The sequence below is a fragment of the Geotrypetes seraphini genome, chromosome 1 (assembly GCF_902459505.1).
Source record: "Geotrypetes seraphini chromosome 1, aGeoSer1.1, whole genome shotgun sequence".
NCBI classification, from domain to species: Eukaryota; Metazoa; Chordata; class Amphibia; order Gymnophiona; family Dermophiidae; genus Geotrypetes; species Geotrypetes seraphini.
The window spans coordinates 317211761-317232803 of record NC_047084.1 but is presented as its reverse complement, the minus strand read 5'-3'; the positions used below and the strand labels follow the sequence as shown (position 1 = coordinate 317232803).

The window sequence follows — 21043 nt, the reverse complement described above, 5'->3', positions numbered from 1 at the left end:
GTAGAAAATTCTACTTGGAAACTTGCAATATATATGTAGATTTTATTCCTGCCCAAAAAACACTCTTTTGAAATGTCTGCATGGTGTGGATCTCCATGTGCAAAACAGCAGCTTTCTGAAACTGATATTTACACAAGTATAAATGATCACAATTTATGTTCATCCAGCAGCAGAATCTCAATAGTCTAACTTTTTTTAAAAAAGCTAAGTTGAAATAAAACATGGCAAACTAATAGTAATTTAAGCATGATAAGGTTTATTTACATGGTGTTAGACCAAAGCTGAGTGGCAAGGATTGGTTCTGTGGTAGAAAACATTGGTGGACACCATTTGCAGGTCGTGAGTCCCTGAATTATGCAGAAATCGCTGAAGTGACTCTGAAGCATTCAATCCTCACTTAGTAAGAAAATGCCACATGATGGCTTAAAAAAAAAAAAGAAATATTATAACCAAGTTACATTACAATAGTTACATACAATTTATGCTGAGGGTATTTTATCTAATACAGCAAAAACACCATTAGCTTGCATTAAACTAGAATGCACAGCTAACTAGCATCTCATGGCATGGTTTTTGTTTATTACAGTTTATTTACTGCCTTTTTTAAAGAAATTCAGCCAAGACAGTATACAGCAAGAATAAGTAAAAAATGGGCAATAGATAATTACAAAGTACAAAAATACAAATAACAGTACATACGAGTAGTATATGGCATAATATATTACTTCTGAATAAAGGAATGGAAAACGAAATAGTGTCCAAATAATAATATAATTTGACAAAGTTGATGGAACACTGATAGTGTATATAACGTGATTATAATCAAGGGAAAAAAGACCTCAAAATACCCCTAAAATGTGATCAATAAAGTCACAAATATTTTGGGGTTAGGTATCATCACCGGTCAAAAACCCTTGAATTTTTAATATTTTTAATTTTCATTGATTTTTAATTATTTAAAACATTTTTTCTTTTATTATAAATATAGTGTATGTCAATTTCATAGTTAAATTTTTCCTTCTAAATAATTGAGCAACCCAATTGCAATTGAAGAAGCAATTGAAGAAGCCCATTAGAGCGAAACGGACCGGGCCTCCGTTGGGTTATCAAAGATAAGTGCTTACTATCTTTTAAATATAAGCAGAATGATTATTATGGTATTGAACCAATAGTTGCTGGTCATTTGAATGCTCAATTATTTAGAAGGAAAAATTTAAGTATGAAATTGACATACACTATATTTATAATAAAAGAAAAAATGTTTTAAATAATTAAAAATCAATGAAAATTAAAAATATTAAAAATTCAAGGGTTTTTGACCGGTGATGATACCTAACCCCAAAATATTTGTGACTTTATTGATCACATTTTAGGGGTATTTTGAGGTCTTTTTTCCCTTGATTATAATCACGTTATATACACTATCAGTGTTCCATCAACTTTGTCAAATAATATATTACTTCAACATACTTTATTCAAAAAAGTTATTCAATTTGTCCAATAGAAAGTCTGCTCATTAGTGGCTGTGGGAATAACCTATTCAGTGGAGAAAAAAAGTCTCAAAACCCTTGCAGCAGCAATTTACAAACAGTAATTTTTAAATTTCCCACAGACCCAGAAATGACATCATCAGTCTGGAGTTTTAATTCCACACTGTTTCAAGCCACCATGGAAGTTGTGTTCGTACTCAGCTAGTCTTTACTCCCCTGAAACAGTTGTTTTTCATAGCAAAACAAGGTTCCTTGTCAGGAGCCATTGTGCCAGTTGGAGCCAGAAAACAAAAGTAGAAAAATAACTTTATTTTTTTAATTTAGGATAAAATAGTGTAGTAGCCATGTTTATAAGAGTTAATAAATATAAATAGAAAATGGAATTAAGATATATTTTCATTGGACTAATTTTAATACATTTTTGACTGTCAGAGACCAGACCCTCCTTTCTCAGGTCAGGACATGATACTACAGTATAACAGCAGTTTCCTGTTTTGACCCGAGGAAGGAAATCTTGGCCTCTGAGGGCTAATTGAAAAATATTTTAAGTTAGTCCAATAAAATGTCTTATTTTTCTTTGCTTTATTTCCATGTGTATTTCTTAGGGCTCCTTTTATTAAGCAGCGTAAGAGCATTTTACTGCAGGCCAATGAGGTAAATGCTTCGAATTCCTATCAGCATCAGATAATTTACCTCGCTGGCTCGCAGTAAAATGCTCTTATGTTGCTTAGTAAAACCTAGAGTTAATTTGTAATGTAGCAATTGGAATAGATTAGTTTTTAAGGTTTATATCTGCCATCTTTATATTTTGCACAGTACAGGAAGACATGCATCATTGTTTCTCTGGTATTCACTGTCTACAGTCATTGGCTTCTTTGGAGTTTAGTTCAGTTTTTGCATATCTGTTTATATTTTTAGTTTATTGTTGCTTAATCTATACTGGGATTTGTGTTCTGCATTTGTGAAAGAGACATGGTTTCTTGTTAACATTGTGCAGGATCGATTTGTACTACTCTGGCTTGTTTAGTTTTCCCTTATGTGTATTGATGTATTTAATGCCTCCCACAATGCTTATGGTGATGCCTTTCCCTAGATAGGATCTTGTTGTGTGACTTATAGAAGTTACCGTTATTAAGGTATGGTAGAATTGTACTATTGGTCCTGGTATGTCAGGTACTAGATTTTGATCACACCTTTCTCAGTAGTAGCTCAAGACAAGTTATATTCAGGCAAAATTATATTGTATATGTATATAAAGAATGAATGGAAGAAATGACATTAAAATTAGTACTATAGGGTTGAAAGTATTGGCTTGAGGGGGGAGGGGGATTTATTATGGTTATAGTGTTATGAAGGAACCACTGGACAATCTGTTTTGTGAGGGGAGTTATGGGGGGGGGGGAGGTTTACAGGAGGCTGATGTAAAAGTTGCCTCTCAGGGGCATAGTTGAGAATATATTTGTAAGAATTAATTCTATGATGTATTATGCTTTGATATTAACAACTATTTTTTTTTATTCTTTATTCATTTTCAAAATTACAATAAGTGTAACAATATATCCAAACAAATTAACAATAAACACTTAATAATCATCAATGGTACAAATAATATGCTCTTATCTCCCACCCTCTCTTATAATATAATCAATACCTTATACAATATGTAACAATGAATTTATCCTCTCCTCCCCCCTCATAATTTAACTTGTAAATTTAAGGGGAAAAAAAAAATAAAATGTCATATAATCAGTACAATACTTTGTAAATGGCTCCTACACATCTTGAAATTTCCTGAAAACCCCCCGCTGTATTGCAATAAATCTCTCCATTTTATAAACATGACATAAAGAATTCCACCAGAAATTATAATTTAATCTACTCCAATTTTTCCAATTATACATAATTTGTTGAATGGCAACCCCAGTCATTATAAGTAATAATTTTTTATTATTTGTAGAAATCTGACTTTTTGCTCTCATTGCCATACCAAATAGCACAATATCATATGATGCCACTGGGTTATCTAATAAACAATTAATTTGGTCCCAAATTGATTTCCAGAAATTCATAATAAATGGACAATAGAATAATAAATGATCTAAAGTCCCTGCTTCGAGATGACAGTGCCAACATTTATTAGACTTAGAGCTATCCAATTTTTGTAACCGAACAGGGGTCCATAATGCTCTATGCAACAGAAAAAACCAAGTTTGTCTCATAGATGCCGACATGGTACAACTCATCCTCCAAGTCCAAATTCGTGGCCATTGAGACGCAGAAATTTGGTGCTTAATCTCAATACTCCAAATGTCTCTCAGACCAGTATTTGGTTTCTTTTTAATAAATCCAGTCAGCAATTTATACCACTGGCTGGCCTGGTGTCCCAAGAAGTCCGCCTGAAAACATAAGAACTCCTTACTAAATTGATTATTAAGGTTTTTCCAATCAGGGAACCCCGCCTGAATGGTCTGCTTCAGTTGCAACCATCTAAAACTTTCTGATTTATTAAGGCCAAATTTATGTTGCAACTGTGAAAATTCAAGCATTTTACCATTAGAAATAACATAATTTAATAAACGTATTCCTGCTATCATCCAATGCTTCCAGGTGAGCCTTTCTCCGCCAATTTGAATCTTGGAGTTTAGCCATATAGATTGATTTGTAGATTTGTGAATTGAAATAGTTGTTAAATTACTTACATAACGCAATGTTTTCCATGTATCAGATAATATTCTGTTATCTTTACTGTAACTAGGCATTTTGATACTGAGCACATGGCAAAGGCGCAAAAGGGACATGAGCTGCCATTCAAGCTACAACCAATCTGGGAGTTTTTCCATGAGCTCTGGGAGGACCCAATACATACCCTGGCACAAAATATAGGCTTGATGATACCTATAAAAATTGGGAAAATTTACCCCTCCCTCTGAAATTGGCCTTTGTAAAGATACCAAGGCCACTCTAGGAGTTTTAACTAGCCAAATAAATTTTATAAGAATATTATTTAATTTTTTATAAAAGGACCCTTGAAAATAAACCGGCAACATACCCATCTGATAACAAATCACAGGCAAGATCATCATCTTAATAGTTTGTACTCTCCCCCACCATGAAAGATGTAAAGGATTCCAATGCTCACACATTTCTGTGACCTTCTGTAATAACGATTTTTCATTTATTTTTTATTGTTTTTTCCATTGTATTTGTAATCCAAATGCCTAAATACTTTATTCCATCCTCCCTCCATAGAAAGGGAAATGAATCAAACAAACCTTTTGTACAATGGACATTGAGTGGAAGAATTTCTGATTTACTCCAATTTATCTTGTAACCTGAAAATTTTCCAAATTTCTCAATCATTTCAAGTAAGCAAGGAATGGTTGTCTCAGGATTTCTCAAATAGAGCAATATATCATCTGCGTAGGCTGAGACCTTATATTCCCGATCTCTATGAGGAATACCCTGAATCTCATCTGCTTGCTGAATAGGATATTAACAACTATTAAAAATTTAAAGTTTTTAAAAAATAGTCTTAACTTGTCAAGCTTTTCTTCATAAAGCAGCTGTTCTGTCCTCTTAATCATTTTTGTCACTCTTCCCTGAGCCTCTCCTAGATCTGCTACATCTTTATTGAACTGCGGTGACTATAAATGCACAGAATACTCCAAGTACAGGCGCATCTTGGATACACGGGAATTATAATATTCCCTTTTCTTCTTTCTCAGCAAACTTCACGGTAATTTCCAGCATTTTACTTGCCTTTTTTTCAGCTGCTGATGCAGACAGAGCTGAAGTTTAAGGTTCAGGATCTGGTTGCTGAGTGGTTAACTCCTAATATAGAGCCCAGTATTGTATACCTATAGTTTAGATTTATTTTTCCTATGTGTATAAATGTCTGTTCCATCCTTAATTTGCAGAGTTGATATGTTCTCCACATCTCCAGCATACACATTTACCTTTTGCACTTCCTTAGGCTACAAACCATGAACAGTTCCTCAGGGGAGACATTGAAATAGTTAAAGGATCCACATTTCATTTTTCCAAAGTAACTAGAAAGAATGAATGAGGTTGCAAACACTGCTCTTCATTTAAATGTCTCTCAGGAGGACTGATGCAGTGGAAACAGTCGAATTCAGGAGACAGATTTCTTTGGCATTCTGAATAGTGGCAGCATACCATATAAGGAGCATTGAGATTTGCTTTCCCACAAAGTTGTCTATGCAGGGGTGTTTCCTACCAAGAGATCTTAAAACTTGATTCTGAAATTCTCATAGTTTTGAGCAAAAGTGTGCATATTATCCTTCATGATACCTTCCATATTATGAAACTGAACTGACCAAAACCCTTGAACTATTTCTACTCCTTTACTTAATCATTAAAAGTGGAAAATTGTTTTCCATTGTGCACTCATGCCTATATAATGGCAAGACTCCATCCCAGCATGATAAGCCTTTGTCTTGTAGTGAAATAAACTTTCTGTCGGGTAACAGCAGTTAGCAATGAATGGTTCCATTGCTGCATTATTATGATGGTAATTATGTTAAATTGCAATTTTCACTCAATTTTCCTTATAAAAAATTATTACATGTGTACAGTAAAAGCAGCTATATCTGAGTTTTTCAGAGTCATTTTTATTCTCACCTGGCTCAGAACCCATCTTGAATTTATAAGCCAACTTTTTGCTCTAACAGAAGGTAATAAAAATAAAATCAGCTCTTTACTTCTCTGCCAATATTGCTTTTTTTCTTACTTATCTTAAAAAAAAGAGACTGATAATTCTGTGGTCAGTAAGTGGTAGAAGTAAGCAGGATAGGATTAAGGCAGGATTTCAATACACACATACTTTGTATTTTCAGAAGTATGTGCATTCTATTAGATGAAAAGGTACCTGCACAAACACAGGGTGCAAGTCTGTGCACATGGTTTTTACTTTGAAAATTACTGCAAAGTCAATGCTGACAGATTGACAGCATGAAAACTGTCCCCTTAAGTGCTCCTTATACAACACATTTTCAGGTGAAAAGAGTGTTTTATATAGAGAAAAGGGCTCTTACAAAACTGCGCAGAGGTATACAATATGTAAAGAATAGACACTTTTAAAGGTAACATCTGCTTGTATGTGAACTGTACACTACATAATGCTCCTGGGAAGCATAGTTTAGGGGAAACTGTGATATGCGTGCATAGTATGCAATAGCTGAGAACATACCTAGGAGGTAATCCTATAAAGTGGCCCCTGGACATATATACCACTCATGCATATCATAGGTTCCAGTAATAGGCACTTATGCAAAAATATGTATTACAGTGAACCCTCGATTTTCTGGACTTTGGTTATCTGGACTTCAGATTTACTGGACCCCATAATCATCACCACGCACTTCCAGGCAAGAAGGCCAAGCATGCGCACTGTCTCTCAAACAGCTTGTTCCGTTTCTGGCAGCGAATTAAGACAAAGCACAGTCATGGATAAAAAATGAAAACGCACAAACTTGAGTATAAAACAAAAGTTGGATCTCATCGAGAAAGTGGAATTGGGCGTATGTGTGTCGCGAGTTTGTGAGGAATATGGTGTCAAAAAATAAATGGTATCGGACATTCACAAAGCAAAAGAAAATGAATAAATATAAAAAAAAAATAAAATAAAAAATTTGCTTTGTCTAGCGATGTGTATTCTAACACTTGGCCGAGAAAAAAATCTTAAAATGGCACAAGAATCTTTGCTGGAAAAGGCTGTAATAAAGTGGTACGTTCAGCAACGTTCCTATGGTGTAAATGTACGGGGAGTTGAATTAAAATCTGCAGCAAAGACATTAGCTAAACACAATAAAATTGAAATAAAAATTAGTGATGGATGGTTGTAGAGATTTCGCAAGAGACATGGAATCATGAACAAACGGATTTATGGCGAAGCGTTGAGTGCGCTGACAGAAGAGATCGAACCATTTTGTAAGAAATTATCTAGTCTAATAGATGAGGAAAATTTATTGAAATGTCAGCTTTATAATGTGGATGAGACCAGTTTGTTCTGGTGTTTACTTCCAGAAAATACCCAAGCTTCTAAAACAGAAAGAACTGTTTCCAGCAGCAAATTAAGCAAAGAACGAATCTCCGCCCTACTTTGTGCAAACGCTGATGGTTCTCATAAATTAGAACTAGTGATTGTTGGCAAATCATGTCGCCCAAGAGCATTGAAAGACTGCATGAATAAATTACCTGCAATTTACTACAATTCTAAAAAAAGCTTGGTTTACATCAAGTATTTTTTACGGCATGGTTTTTTGAACATTTTGTGCCAGAAGTTAAGAGGTTCCAAGTGGAAAAATTATCCATACCAGCAGAAAACATCAAAGCACTATTAATACTTGACAATGCACCAGCACATCCATCTGAAAAAAATTTTGTGTAATCAGGATGAGAAAATTAAATGCATGTTTCTTCCAAAAAATACAACATCTATTCTTCAGCCTATGGACCAGGGAGTTATTTTGGCAACCAAGAGGATATTCAAGTAAAGATTCTTGCAAGAAGTTATGGTGGTGTTGGAAGACAAAACCGAAGAAAGAGACGTCAGAGGGGAACGCACTTTGCAAAATCTTAAAAAATATAACATCAAAGCGGCTTTATATAATTTTGCAGCCGCTTGGAAGGTGGTGAAGTGCGAAACATTAGCGAATGGGTGGAATAAACTTCTAAATAATATTGAGAGCGAAATGCAGTTCAATGGATTTGAAGTTGAAGATTTTTACACAACAATGAAAAATGCAGGAGAAACTCTACTAGAAATGCAGAAGAAACTCTACTAGAATTGCTGGAAGAAGACGAGGGTGATCCTGGTTATCAAATTATGTCAGACAGTGAGATAGCTGAAGAAGTTATGAACCAAAAAATGACAGATGACGAGAGTGATGAAAAAGAGCCTACAATAAAAAGAATGAAACTGAGTCAAGTTAGAAGTCATCTAGATGACTTGGTTTCGTTCCTCAGAACCTGAGTTGCAACAATATTATTCTCATTTCTGAAATTTCAGAGAAGTTATAATTAATAAACAACAATGTTCCATGTTCCAAAAGGCAAGTGACATTAGAAACTTTTTTCGGCCAAAACGAGAATAAACGACCAAACCTGACTCATTGTGTGCTGCAAATACAGTGATTTTGATTTTTTTAAGTTTGTTTATAAATAAAAAAGTATACTTTTGCAACATATATTGTCTTTGACGTAGTTTATTGTGTCTTTTTGCTTTTATTTAGCATGCATTCGTATTTTCCGGACACTCACATATAACGGACACCCCCTCCCCCCAAGCAGTCCGTTAAATCGAGGATTCACTGCAGGCACTATTTTAAAAGGAAGCACCCAAGTGCTATGGTAATGTAGCTGCAGAAGACATATACATAAGTGGGCCACAGGCATGTCTTCAACTCAGAATACTATGAGCTGCATGCATCATTAGATGCAAGTAGGCACACCCATTTATACTTGCCACTATGGGGGCCCTTCAGTTTACGGAGTCTGGCTGGGTGCCACCTGGGGGTGCTTAATTTGGTGGTGTCAAGTTGGACTTTTGGCAAGGGGGGACACTCGGGCCATGGCTCAGTGGGTTATTCTACTGGCTATAATGCAGCTTGCTGTTTTCATGCAATGCATGTTTTGCTTCTCATTGCTATATAACGTGTGGCAACTTAAATATCATTGCATTAGGACATTGCAACTAGTGTAGGAGCCTAGTAACACATGTTCAGGATCAAATAAGAACATAAGAAGTTGCCTCCGCTGAGTCAGACCAGAGGTCCATCTTGCCCAGCGGTCCGCACCCGCGGCGGCCCATCAGGCCTGATTGCCTGATCAGTGTCCTTGAGTAATTTTGTAACTGCCTCTAATCCTCTCCCTATAACCTACCTCTACTCCTATCTGTACTCCTCAATCCCTTTGTCTTCCAGGTACCTATCCAAACCTTCTTTGAAGCCCTGTAGCGTGCTCCTGCTTATCACATCCTCCGGTAGCGCGTTCCATGTATCCACCACCCTCTGGGTGAAAAAGAACTTCCTGGCGTTTGTTCTAAACCTTCCCCCTTTCAATTTCTGTGAGTACCCCCTTGTACTTGTGGTTCCCCATAATTTGAAAAATCTGTCCCTGTCTACTCTTTCTATACCCTTCATGAAGTAGATTAGTGCCCTAATGCTTGATAATGACCCTTTACTTTCTTGTTTATAAATATTTAAAATATAAATAAGATATTAGGACAATATACATACCTTCTTGGGAAACCAGGTCTGCACTTTTTGGGAGTGGTACCTGCAAAGTAAACATAATAATCTAGTCTGCATTCTGAAAACTACTGTGTATACAAAGACAAAGCCCCCACCCTTTCCTCTGAAGTAACAGACATCCAGACAGAAGCCATTATATGCTAGTGCCAAAGCTTATTCTAACACCTCCTAATTTATTTTTTTTAATTGCTATCCCTATGTTTACTCCCTTCTAACAAGTTTCAAGTTTTATTTAAAATTTGATTAAATCGCTTATCAAACTTCTAATTCAGGGGTGCCCAATAGGTCGATCGCGATCGACCGGTAGCTCGCCAAGGCAAAGTGAGTCGATCCCAGGACTCACTTTGCCTTGGTGATCTATCGAGCTGATCAATCTTCCTCTCCCCGACGTCAATTCTGCCGTCGGAGAGGAAGTTCGGGCCAGCCAATCGCTGCCCGGCTGGGCGGAACTTCCTCTCCGACGGCAGAATTATATATTAATAATAATAATAATAATAATAATTTTATTTCTTATATACCGCTATACCATAAGTTCAAAGCGGTTTACAAGTTATCACAAACAAATAAACAAATGGACATACTAAAACCATGAGGGAAAACGGGAAAGAAATGCAATAGTAATAGGCTAGTAAAATTTAAATGGCAAAAACAAGGTGGGAAGTTCAAAAGACAAACCTACATAAGGTATGACCCTCCCACACTGCTCACTAATCCCCCAAAGATCTGAATGAAAGAGTATATATCTGTCTCTAGAACAGCAGCACTTGGTATGGGAAAGCCTAGCAGAGCATCACACAGGTGGCTTAAGTAACCTAATAGGTGAGCTAGTGAACCATAGAGAGGACCCAGGCCCATAAGCCACTCTAACCACTACACGTTTCAAGTTTATTTAAAATTTGATTGATCGCCTAATCATTCATTCAAGGTGATGCACAATTCTAAAACAATTTATAAAAACGTATAGGGAAACAAAAATTCATATACCAAAAATATGACTTACCGGACAGACAGAACCAATAAGGAATGTAGGGATGGAAATACAATAATTGAAAGCAAATGAGACAATTAAGGGAAACTACAAAAGGAAGGGTTTCAAAGAAATCAAGTCTTCAGCAGGGTTGAAGGGATCAGGGGTCTAAACTGATTTGTGCGGTCCTAATTAACGATGTCTAGCAGTCAAAAGCATCTTTAAAAAGAAAGCATTTTAACTTAATCTTAAATCTATCGATATTTCGTTCTTCCCTTAAATAAATTGGTAAGAAATTCCACAATTGAGGAGCTGTAACTGAAATGATGTATTGTTTACGTATATTGATGGTTTTAAGTGAAGGAAGTCAGCAAATGTTGGTCATTGGACCAAAGTATTCTAGTAGAAGCGTATGGAATTAGAACCCTATCGATGAAAGCTGGGGATTTGTAGAGCAGCGCCTTAAGGGATAACAAACATATTTCATGCGACACTGGAAGCCAGTGGGATTTTTTGCAAAGTGGTTTAACATGATCAAATTTCTTTGCTTTCATGATGATTTATAGAGGCATTTTGAATTAGTTGTAAGCGCTTGATCTCCTTTTGAGAAATACCCTTAAAAAGGGCATTACAATAGTCGATTTTAGAGATGACCAATGAATGGATCAATATGTTTAGAGATTTGAGTTCTAACCATATTGAAATTGAACAAATTTGCCGTAGTCTGAAAAATGTTGATTTGACTATGCTGCTGATATGATCATGATAAGACAGTCTCTGATCAAATATAACCCCTAAAATTCTAATAGTAGTAATTGCCTGAAGGGTAATACCTGTAAGAGCGATGGGGGAGTCAAATTTAGGTCCTTCTTTCCATGGGAAAAGCATTATATTTGACTTGGTAACATTAACAGCAAGTCTATTGGTAGCAAGCCATTGATGGATTTGTTCAAGTTTCTTGGTGATAGAAAAAGCTTCTAAAGAGTTCTCGGTGTCTAGTGGATGTAAAAGGTGAATGTCGTCCGTATAGGCGAACACAATAAATCCAATAGATTGGCAAAGAGTCATTAAAGGCTCAAGGAAGATATTGAACAGGAGTGGCGAGAAGATGGACCCTTGAGGAATTCCATAATTTGAGATGATTTTTCCTGAGGTCGTATTATTGAATGAAACAGTAGCAGATCAGTTTTCAAAATAGGAGTGAAACCATGCAAGAACCTGGTCAGTGATACCAATAGCTTCAAGGCGTTCGAGGAGAAGGTCATGATCCACAGTGTTGAATGCAGAGGAGAGATCAAGGGAAATTAAGAACACAGACTTGTGATGATCCAGATGGTATGAATAACAGTATTTTACACAAAATATGGGGTGTTTAATTTATCTTCCTGGCAATCACTCTTCAAAAATTACCCTCTAATCAGTTTTTTAATTAATAATTATTTTCTTTATTATAAGTATTTTAAAATCATTCTGCCAAAATAGCAATAACACCAATCATATAAATATCCTAAATTGAAATGCTACTGAAATACTACAATACTAAATAAAGTGTTCAGTGATCTGTTGACAGGCAGTCAAACAGAGCTACACAGAACCTTACATATACAGACTTAAATCTTATACTTATCAGCTTATCTAATCATGTTAATTTCTGTTCTTCTTGGCTTTTCAAAGTTAATTGTTAAAGTTTATTTCAAAGTCCTTTATGAAGAAGGCAATTAGAACAAATTGCTCTTCTTGCTTGGTTCAGGTTCCGGTTAGACACTGCCTTGCCCATTGCAAAAAAGATTGATTTTAAAATACTTATAATAATGACTTTATAATTATGATTTTAAAATATTTATAATAATGAAAATAATTATTAATTAAACTGATTAGAGGGTAATTTTTGTATTATAATGAATAACAGTAGACATACCTAATAGTGGATGTTCCGTGGAAAGTGTGAGCCCACTAAAACCCAACTCTACTGTCATATAGGTGCCACCTGTAGCTATGAGGGCTATTGGGGTGGTAGACAGGTGGGTCTAATAGGTTTGGGGGAGTTTTAGAGGGCGCAGAATAAATTAGAAGTGGTATATGATGAGAAGTACTTCTGGCACTTTTGATATGAAGTTCACAGCAGTGCCCTGTAAGGTGTCCCACTGCTCTGTTGGCATATCTGTGTGGCTAGTCCATCACAATGCTGGCCCCTCTCATGCCTAGATGGTCCAAATTTGGATGTTTTCAACTTGGGCATTTCTTTGGTTGAACATAGGGTATAAAGTTTGGCGTCCTAAGGGTTGAATGTCCTGTTGGCCTAGATGTCCAAGTAGACGATTTTCAAAATATATATATATTTTTTGGACGTCTAGCAGTTCGTCTTTCAAAAATGGTAATTTCTGTGTTTCTGACTTTGGATGTTTAACAGGAGATGTGCAAATTGGACTTGGAAATCCTTTTCAAAAATGGCCCCTCCACAGATTAGAAAGAACACAAGAGTCCAAGCAGAGGCACAGTTGATAATTGAACAAGTATAATAACATCATCAACACACATAATTTTGATTGAAACATCATGAGAAAAACTAAACATACCTATAGCAAATCATTTTTTTTAACTTGTGAGATAAAAAACATATGAAGAATAATTCACTGCTTTCAAGATAATCTTGCACATTTTAAACACGTGCTCCTGAAGAATAGTAAAACAAAATTGAAATGGGGAGAGTAACTCAAAGTCAAATTTATCTATGAAGCTAGTTTGAATCGATTCCATAAATTCTGCTAGCTCCATGGAATTCTAGAAGTCTTTTGTGTTATTATTTAGAGTCACTCTTAATCTGGCTCCCAATTGTTTTAGCCCGGTCTATATTCCAACAATTACTTGAGCAATTTGGTGGTTTGCTTGCTCAGGTCTGGTACAAATAGGAGCATTTGGCCTTCAAATGTTAATGGTGCCTTAGATTTTGCCTTTTGCATGATTTCAAGCACCTGACTATAATGGAACAGTTTCAAAGTCAATTTCAAAGTCTTTTTTAAATTGAATGGCCAGTAATGGAAGCAGAGATTTTTCTAAACATATTATCATGCCATGACCTTCTCTACCTGCCGGGTGTCATATGAGACAGAACAATACATCTCTACGGTCCTCACCATGGTAGAAAACTGGACCACTTGCTTCAAACTGAAACTAAACCCAGAAAAAACCAAGTTCTTCCTTGCAAGTCCCAACCACAAACTAACATCCACCACCCTGCAACTCAATGGTTTAACGTATCCAATCAACTCTACCATAAAAATCCTCGGAGTCATATTGGACCGATGCCTCACTCTAGAAGATCACACTAACACCCAGGTCAAAAAATGCTTTTCCACCCTTTGGAAACTCCGCTCCATCAAACATTACTTTGATTTCCCCACCTTCAGTTTGCTGGTCCAATCCTTAATTCTAAACTCCCTGGATTACTGCAATATCATATACCTGGGCTCCTACAAGAAAACCACTAAACGACTACGACTTATCCAGAACACCGCCGTCCGCCTCATCTACGGGCTCAAAAAATCAGACCACATCAGCCCTTTCTACAGGAAACTTCACTGGCTACCGTTCGAAGCAAGGATCATCTTCAAATTCGCCTGCCTCTGCTTCAAAACCCTAACTGGCTCAGCCCCGATATATCTGTCACGCCACTTCACCTTCCCAGGTTCTAACCGTACACGTAATGCACACCTGTTTGCCTACCCCTCCCCAAAAGGATGCATCCACAAAAGATTCTTCGACAGGACCCTCTCCTTCCAGGCTGGCAAATGGAATGACTGCCTGTCCACTCTCATCTCTCTTGCCCCTACTTATCAATCGTTCAGGAAATCGCTCAAAACATACCTCTTTGACAAATTCCTCTAACCCCCGCTCCTCCCCTACCGAACTAATAACCCCTTGCCTATCTCCCTTTCCCCTCCCCTCCCCCCATGCAACAGTTACTGGATCATTTTTGTAATTATCACTGGTTTATACCATATAACTGCTAACTAACTTCTCTGCACCTACATCGTATAAATCGCCCTGAACTGTCTCTTGATATGCTGTAACCTCGATGTTAACTTCGCTGTAACCTTGATGTAACTTCACTGTTAATGTACAGTCTCTTATCCTGTAAACCGCTCTGAACTGTTTTGTGGTATTGCGGTATACAAAAATAAAGTTATTATTATTATTATTATTATTATTACCTTCAGGGATGCCAAGAATCTGGAAATTGTTGCACTGTGCCCTGTTGTTAACTTCCTCAACTTCTTTTTCCAATTGCGGTAAGCATCTTGCTTGATGTTGTCATGTCTTTATGTTTTCATCAATGACAGCAAACTTGTTGTCTAGACTTCCAACTGTGCTTTACGCTCAGAGACTTCAATTTTCAGACTCACAGTTTCAGACTTAATGTCTTATGTAACTCACTTAGGGCTCTTTTTACTAAGATGCGCTACCATTTTTAGCGCACGCACAAGATTAGCACGCAAAAAGGAGTTTACATATGGCACACAGTTCCTCTAATATTGGCTGAGCGGCCTCTTCCCTTGGTTTTCCTGCTGATGATTTTTGCCGTGATATTGGTTCCAAACTGTGGTATTTGTTCAATTTGTTCAAAGTCATGACACTTGGTAAGTTAACTAAAAGGATTTATAGGTCTGAATTTATGGACAAGTTAGTGAATTTCTATCCACTGGAGCTACTTGGTCAGACTACTGTCTTCTGTAGAGCTTGCTATTGCCTCTTATATAATATATTTGTCAATCCATAAGAACATAAGAATAGACTTACTGGGCCAGACCAATGGTCCATCAAGCCCAGTAGCCCGTTCTCACAGTGGCCAAACTAGGACACTAGTATCTGGCCAAAGCCCTTAAGTAGCAACATTCCATGCTATCGATCCAGGGCAAGCAAAGGCTTCCCCCCTGTCTTAATAACAGACTATGGACTTTTCCTCCAGGAATTTGTCCAAACCTTTCTTAAAACCAGCTATGCTATCCATTTTTACCACAACTCTCTGCGTGAAAAGTATTTCCCTGCAGTTTCATTGAATGTCCCCCTAATCTTTGTAATTTTTGACGGAGTGAAAAATCGATCCACTTGTACCTATTCTATTCCACTCAGGATTTTGTAGATTTCAATCATATCTCCCCCTCAGCCTTCTCTTTTCCAAACTGAAGAGCCCTAACTTTTTTAGTCTTTTCTCATATGAGAGGAGTTCCATCCCCTTTATCATTTTGGTCGCTCTTTGAACCTTTTCTAATGCTGCTATATATTTCTTTAGATGAGACCAGAACTGAATGCAGTACTTCAGATGAGGTCGCACCATAGAGCGATACAGGGCATTATAATATTCTTAGTCTTGTTAACCATTCCTTTTTTAAATAATTCCTAGCATCCTATTTGCTTTTTTTGGCCGCCGAAGCACATTGGGCAGAAGGTTTCATCGTATTGTCTACAATGACATCCAGATCCCTTTCTTGGGTGCTAACCCCCAAGGTGGATCCTAGCATCCAGTAACTGTGATTTGGATTATTCTTCCCAATATGCATTAATTTGCATTTGTCCACATTAAATTTCATCTGCCACTTGGACGCCCAGTCTTCCAGTTTCCTAAGGTCTGCCTGCAATGTTTCACAATCTGCATGCGTTTTAACAACTTTGAACAGTTTAGTGTCATCTGCAAATTGGATTGGCACAATGCCTTTGCAGTGGATATATGTAGGCCTCTGTTCTTGCTAATAGGTAGGAAACCACAATGAAGCTGAAAGACAAAGTCAAGTATGGCCTCCTGTTCTGAATTCACAAAATTTTATTGAATTGTAAGACTTGACATAGGCCTGTGTTCAGCTGATTGGCCTTCCTCGGGAGTCTGAACAATCCTGAAAACAACATAGTTTTATTGGAATATATCCTTGCAGATCTGTTTTTGAAACAAATGCCACTCAGTTTTTAAAACGCAGCAGAATATGAATATAGTGCATGGTGAGGGAGAGAGATGCTCTGCTATGTTTTAAAAACTGAGCAGCATTTGTTTTGAAAACAAATCTGCAAGAATATATTCTAGTGAGACTAAATAGGATATATTCCAACAAAATTGTGTAATTTTTTAGGTTTGTTCAGACTCCTCAAGAAGGCCTATGAGGCCTATGTTGAGCCAATTCATTAAAGCTTTGTAAATTTAGAAAAAGCGATCATTCTTGACTTTGTCAAGGTTCATTTTTGTATTGACTTCTTTGTGGTTTCTTCCTTATTTTGGATTGTGATGTCTGGTTCTTTTTTTATTTTTTGCTTGCTAATAGGTTTCATTTTCATTAGGCTATGTCTCATGGATTCTTGAGGAATAAGAGAAACAAAAGATCAATTGGGATATTTTCCCTTTGCAACTCTAATGACTTCTCAGAATGCAAGAAATATAATATGCAAAAATCTTGCTAAATAGGATCATGCTACCTACATTCAGGTCACCAGTGCTGCATTCTGTTGTGTGCTAGAACTGTGAGAATATTGTTGGTTTTGCTTTGATGGCAGTTTTATGAGCAGATTGTAAGCACAATAATTTTTATTTGCAAACATTCCTCAGCTGCGAGCCAACATGAATATTGGCAAGTCCTTCTAACAACAAATTTTCCAGTTTGAGAATGTATTTAAGCAAGAAAATCAGCCAAACCATCATATTTGTTTTTACTTTACTGCATTCAAAGGTTCCTGCAAAAGGATAGCACTTCTTCCATTTTTATCTTTTGAGTAGGTCTGCCCCTCTTTTTTTCAAAGCACAGTAAGTTTGCACAAGAATAAAAGCAATCTAAAAGTCAATTTTGAACTGGTACATTAAATGGGACCATTCTCCTTGAAATTGGGCTCCTGGAATGTGGCGGGCATTAATCCCCCCATTAAGCGTGCCAAAATTCTACAAAGCTTAGGCAACAAGGTATGCATGTGGTCTGTTTGCAAGAAACCCACTTCAGTGACTAAGAACATGAGAAATTGAAAAGAGGATGAGTTAAAGAAGTAGTTTATTTCACTGGTACTACGCATAGAGCTGGGGTTGCCATTTTGTTTAGCAAATTTCTCCCTTACACAATACATAAGGTCAAGAAGGATAATGTTTTTTAGTTTATTTGAACATTCAGGGCCAGGAGCTAATGTTATTGAATCTTTATGTTCCTAATGTTTTTTGATATGGGCTTTTTTCAACATATTACCCAACTTTGTGCCCCTTATTTACATCTTCCATTATTTTTAGTGGGTGATTATAATGCGGTGATGGATTCAGACATGAATTGTTTGGGGGTGGATCTTCAGTTGATCATAGATCAGCGAGGAGCCTTTGTCATTTTTGTAAGGTGTTGGGATTAGTGGATGCTTGGCAAGCGTTACATCCGCTGGATAAAGATTATACTCATTTAGCACGGGCGCACTCAACTATGTCACATATTGATTATATCCTAGTGGCCTCCTCATTTTTTGTAGGATATCTCATGCTGAAATAGGTCTACCCACCATATCAGATCATGTGGTGATTTGGATTGAAGTGACTAATGTCCAGGTTGGCGGAGATAGGGGTCTTTGGAGGTTTCCTGGTTATATTGGGATTCTAATTACAAAGAATATATCCTAAAACAATGGACACACTTTTTGGACGATAATGCCACTTCAGTCTCTGATCCTATTTTGTTTTGGGAAACTGTTTTGGGAAACTATTTTGTTTTGGTGCTACTATAGCTTATGTGACTAGGCAACAGCAAGAACATGCTGGGGAAGTGTTGTATTTACATGCATGTCCATGTTTGCAAGGATGACACACTTTCAACCCGACTGCATTCACACTCAAGAAGATCCATTACAAATTTTGTATCACTGACCAAGTTCTCTGCACAGTTACTAACAGCAGATCAAACTTTGTTAAGGCATTCTCAGAGACAGAAACAACGGTCATAGAACCAACACAAGTTGTGCCCTCACAAATTGACAATGAAGAGGCTACCTTCACAAACATTGCAGACATCCTAGACAACCAAACAGAGCAACAGAGTATGCACTTCAATCTCACCATTACTGTAGTACCCACAAAATGAACTTGATTGCTGTGTCTGATTCAGAAGGGGCCAATGAAGATGCAAATTACAATAAATTAAGCCGAAGAACCTTGGCGAAATGCAGTGTCCCTCTGGAACAAATGCAGTAAAAGTCCACAGGTACCTGAAATAGTGTACGAAACTTCAGAACCACACTTGCTGTACCAAATGTTACTAGATGGAATTCATTCTATTAAGTTGTTGGCAAAGTGTATTCTATTGTGAAGAAGTCTGAAACTGTGCTCAATGATATCTGTGAGAAGCTTTCTCTAACAGTTTTCCGTTCAAATGAAATTGCTTTCATGGCAGAGTATATTAAGGTGATGAAACTGATTGTTATGGCACTGGACACACTGCAGGTTGAAGACCAGTGTTTCATGGGAGTTCTGTCAATGATTTCTTCCCTGCGTGCACATCTTACCTTCATCAGGCCTTCACTCAAATTTAAAAGCCCATTTGTTGATGCTCTAATGAATGGAATCATTAAGCGCTTTGGTCCACTTGAAGCTAAGGATGATTTGATAGTAGCAAGTGTTTCACATTCACAATTCAAGATGCTGGATCCAGTCAGATGCTGCCAGAGCTCATGCCAAATACTTGCTGATGCAAGCAATACAGGCTCAGGCTGACGCTACAAACACAACTCCTAATGCAGCACCAACTTCCAGTGAAGACACCAGCTTCTTCTGCTTCTATGAATCAAATAAAAGGGACAACACTGTGCAGTTTGAACTAGACCTCTTCTTGAATGATGCTGCACATGATACATCCAGTCTCCAGCTCTATCCAGTTGTGAAAGAAGTGTTTATTCTGAAGAATACAATCCTTCCATCAAGCGCACCAGTGGAGAGACTCTTCAGCATCAGTGGACAGATTCTTACACAAAGTAGGAACAGTTTAACCAACGAGCATTTTGAAATGCTTTTAATGCTCAGAGACAATAAGACAGTGTCATATTAATTTTGGGTCCAAACACACATTAGGGCTTATTTTGGGGGAATGTCTTATTTTCTTATGTACAACAATCATTACATTACATTACAGATTTCTATTCCGCCATTACCTTTCGGTTCAAAGTGGATTACAAAAAGAGTTACGGAAGAAGGGTTACAACGTTAGATCAGAGAAGGTTTCCAAGAGAGAGAAAAGTAGGATCTGGGGTTAGGGAGGGGATGGTAAGAGGGGGGTTAAGCTTTATCATGGTATTAAGCTTTATTAAGGGATTTCTTGAAGAGTATAGTTTTTATTTCCTTTCTGAACATCTTGTAGTCTGGGGTTGTTGTCAATAGGTTGGAGACTTGGTTGTCTATCTTCGCTGCCTGAGTGGCCAGTAGTCCGTTGTATAGTTTTTTCCGTTTTACTTCTTTGATTGGGGGGTAAGAGAATGGGGTGTGTGTTTTTCTATGCCTGATAGAGGTGATTTGGATGAGGCGGTCGTTTAGGTAGGTTGGGCTGTCTCCATTTATAGTTTTAAATAGTATACAGTAGAATTTAAATTGTATTCTTTCCTGGATTGGAAGCCAATGAAAATTGATGAATGCCTCAGTAATGTGATCATGTTTTTTCAATGAGTTTCAGAGCTGTATTCTGAATTGTCTGTAGTTGTTTAATCATTATTGCAGGGCAGGGGAGGTAGAGGATGTTGCAATAGTCTAGGATACTTAAGATTAGAGATTGTACTAGGAGCTGAAATTGTGTTTTTTCGAAGAATTTTCGGACTTGTCTAAGGTTTCTCATAACTGCGAAAGATCATCTCTCCTTTCCTTTTTCCTTTCTCCACCCCCCATGTCTTATTTTTGTGGAATTACGGTAGTTAAGAACATAAGAATTTCCATACTGGCACAGACCGAAGGTCCATCAAGCCCAGCATCCTGTTTTGAACAGTGGCCAACCCAGGTCCCAAGTACCTAGCTAGATCCCAAGTAGAAAAACAGATTCTATGCTGCTTATCCTAGGAATAAGCAGCAGATTTCCCTAAGCTATTTCAATAATGGCCTATGGACTTTTCTTTTAGGAAATTATCCAAACCTTTTTTAAACCCTGCTGAGCTAACTGATTTCACATTCTCTGGCAACGAATTCCTGAGTTTAATTACATATTGTGTGAAGAAATGTTTTCTCCGGTTTGTTTTAAATCTACTACTTAGTAGCTTCATCGCCTAGTCCTAGTATTTTTGGAAACAGTGTACAAGCAATTCACATCTACCCTTTCCACTCCACTCATTTGATA

At 37.1% G+C, this 21043-nt stretch overlaps 1 protein-coding gene across 1 annotated transcript in view; it reads right to left on the bottom strand.

Moving 5' to 3' along the window:
- Nucleotides 1-235: 235 nt before the first annotated feature.
- PPA2 (inorganic pyrophosphatase 2) overlaps nt 236-21043 on the bottom strand; it is a 161484-nt gene continuing 140676 nt past the window's right edge. The window contains exons 11-12 of the mRNA XM_033956747.1: nt 9749-9788; nt 236-422 (exon numbers count right to left, since the gene is read on the bottom strand). Of these exons, the coding sequence (XP_033812638.1) occupies nt 394-422; nt 9749-9788 (69 nt within the window). The 3' untranslated portion in view covers nt 236-393. The remainder of the gene's footprint in view (nt 423-9748; nt 9789-21043) is intronic.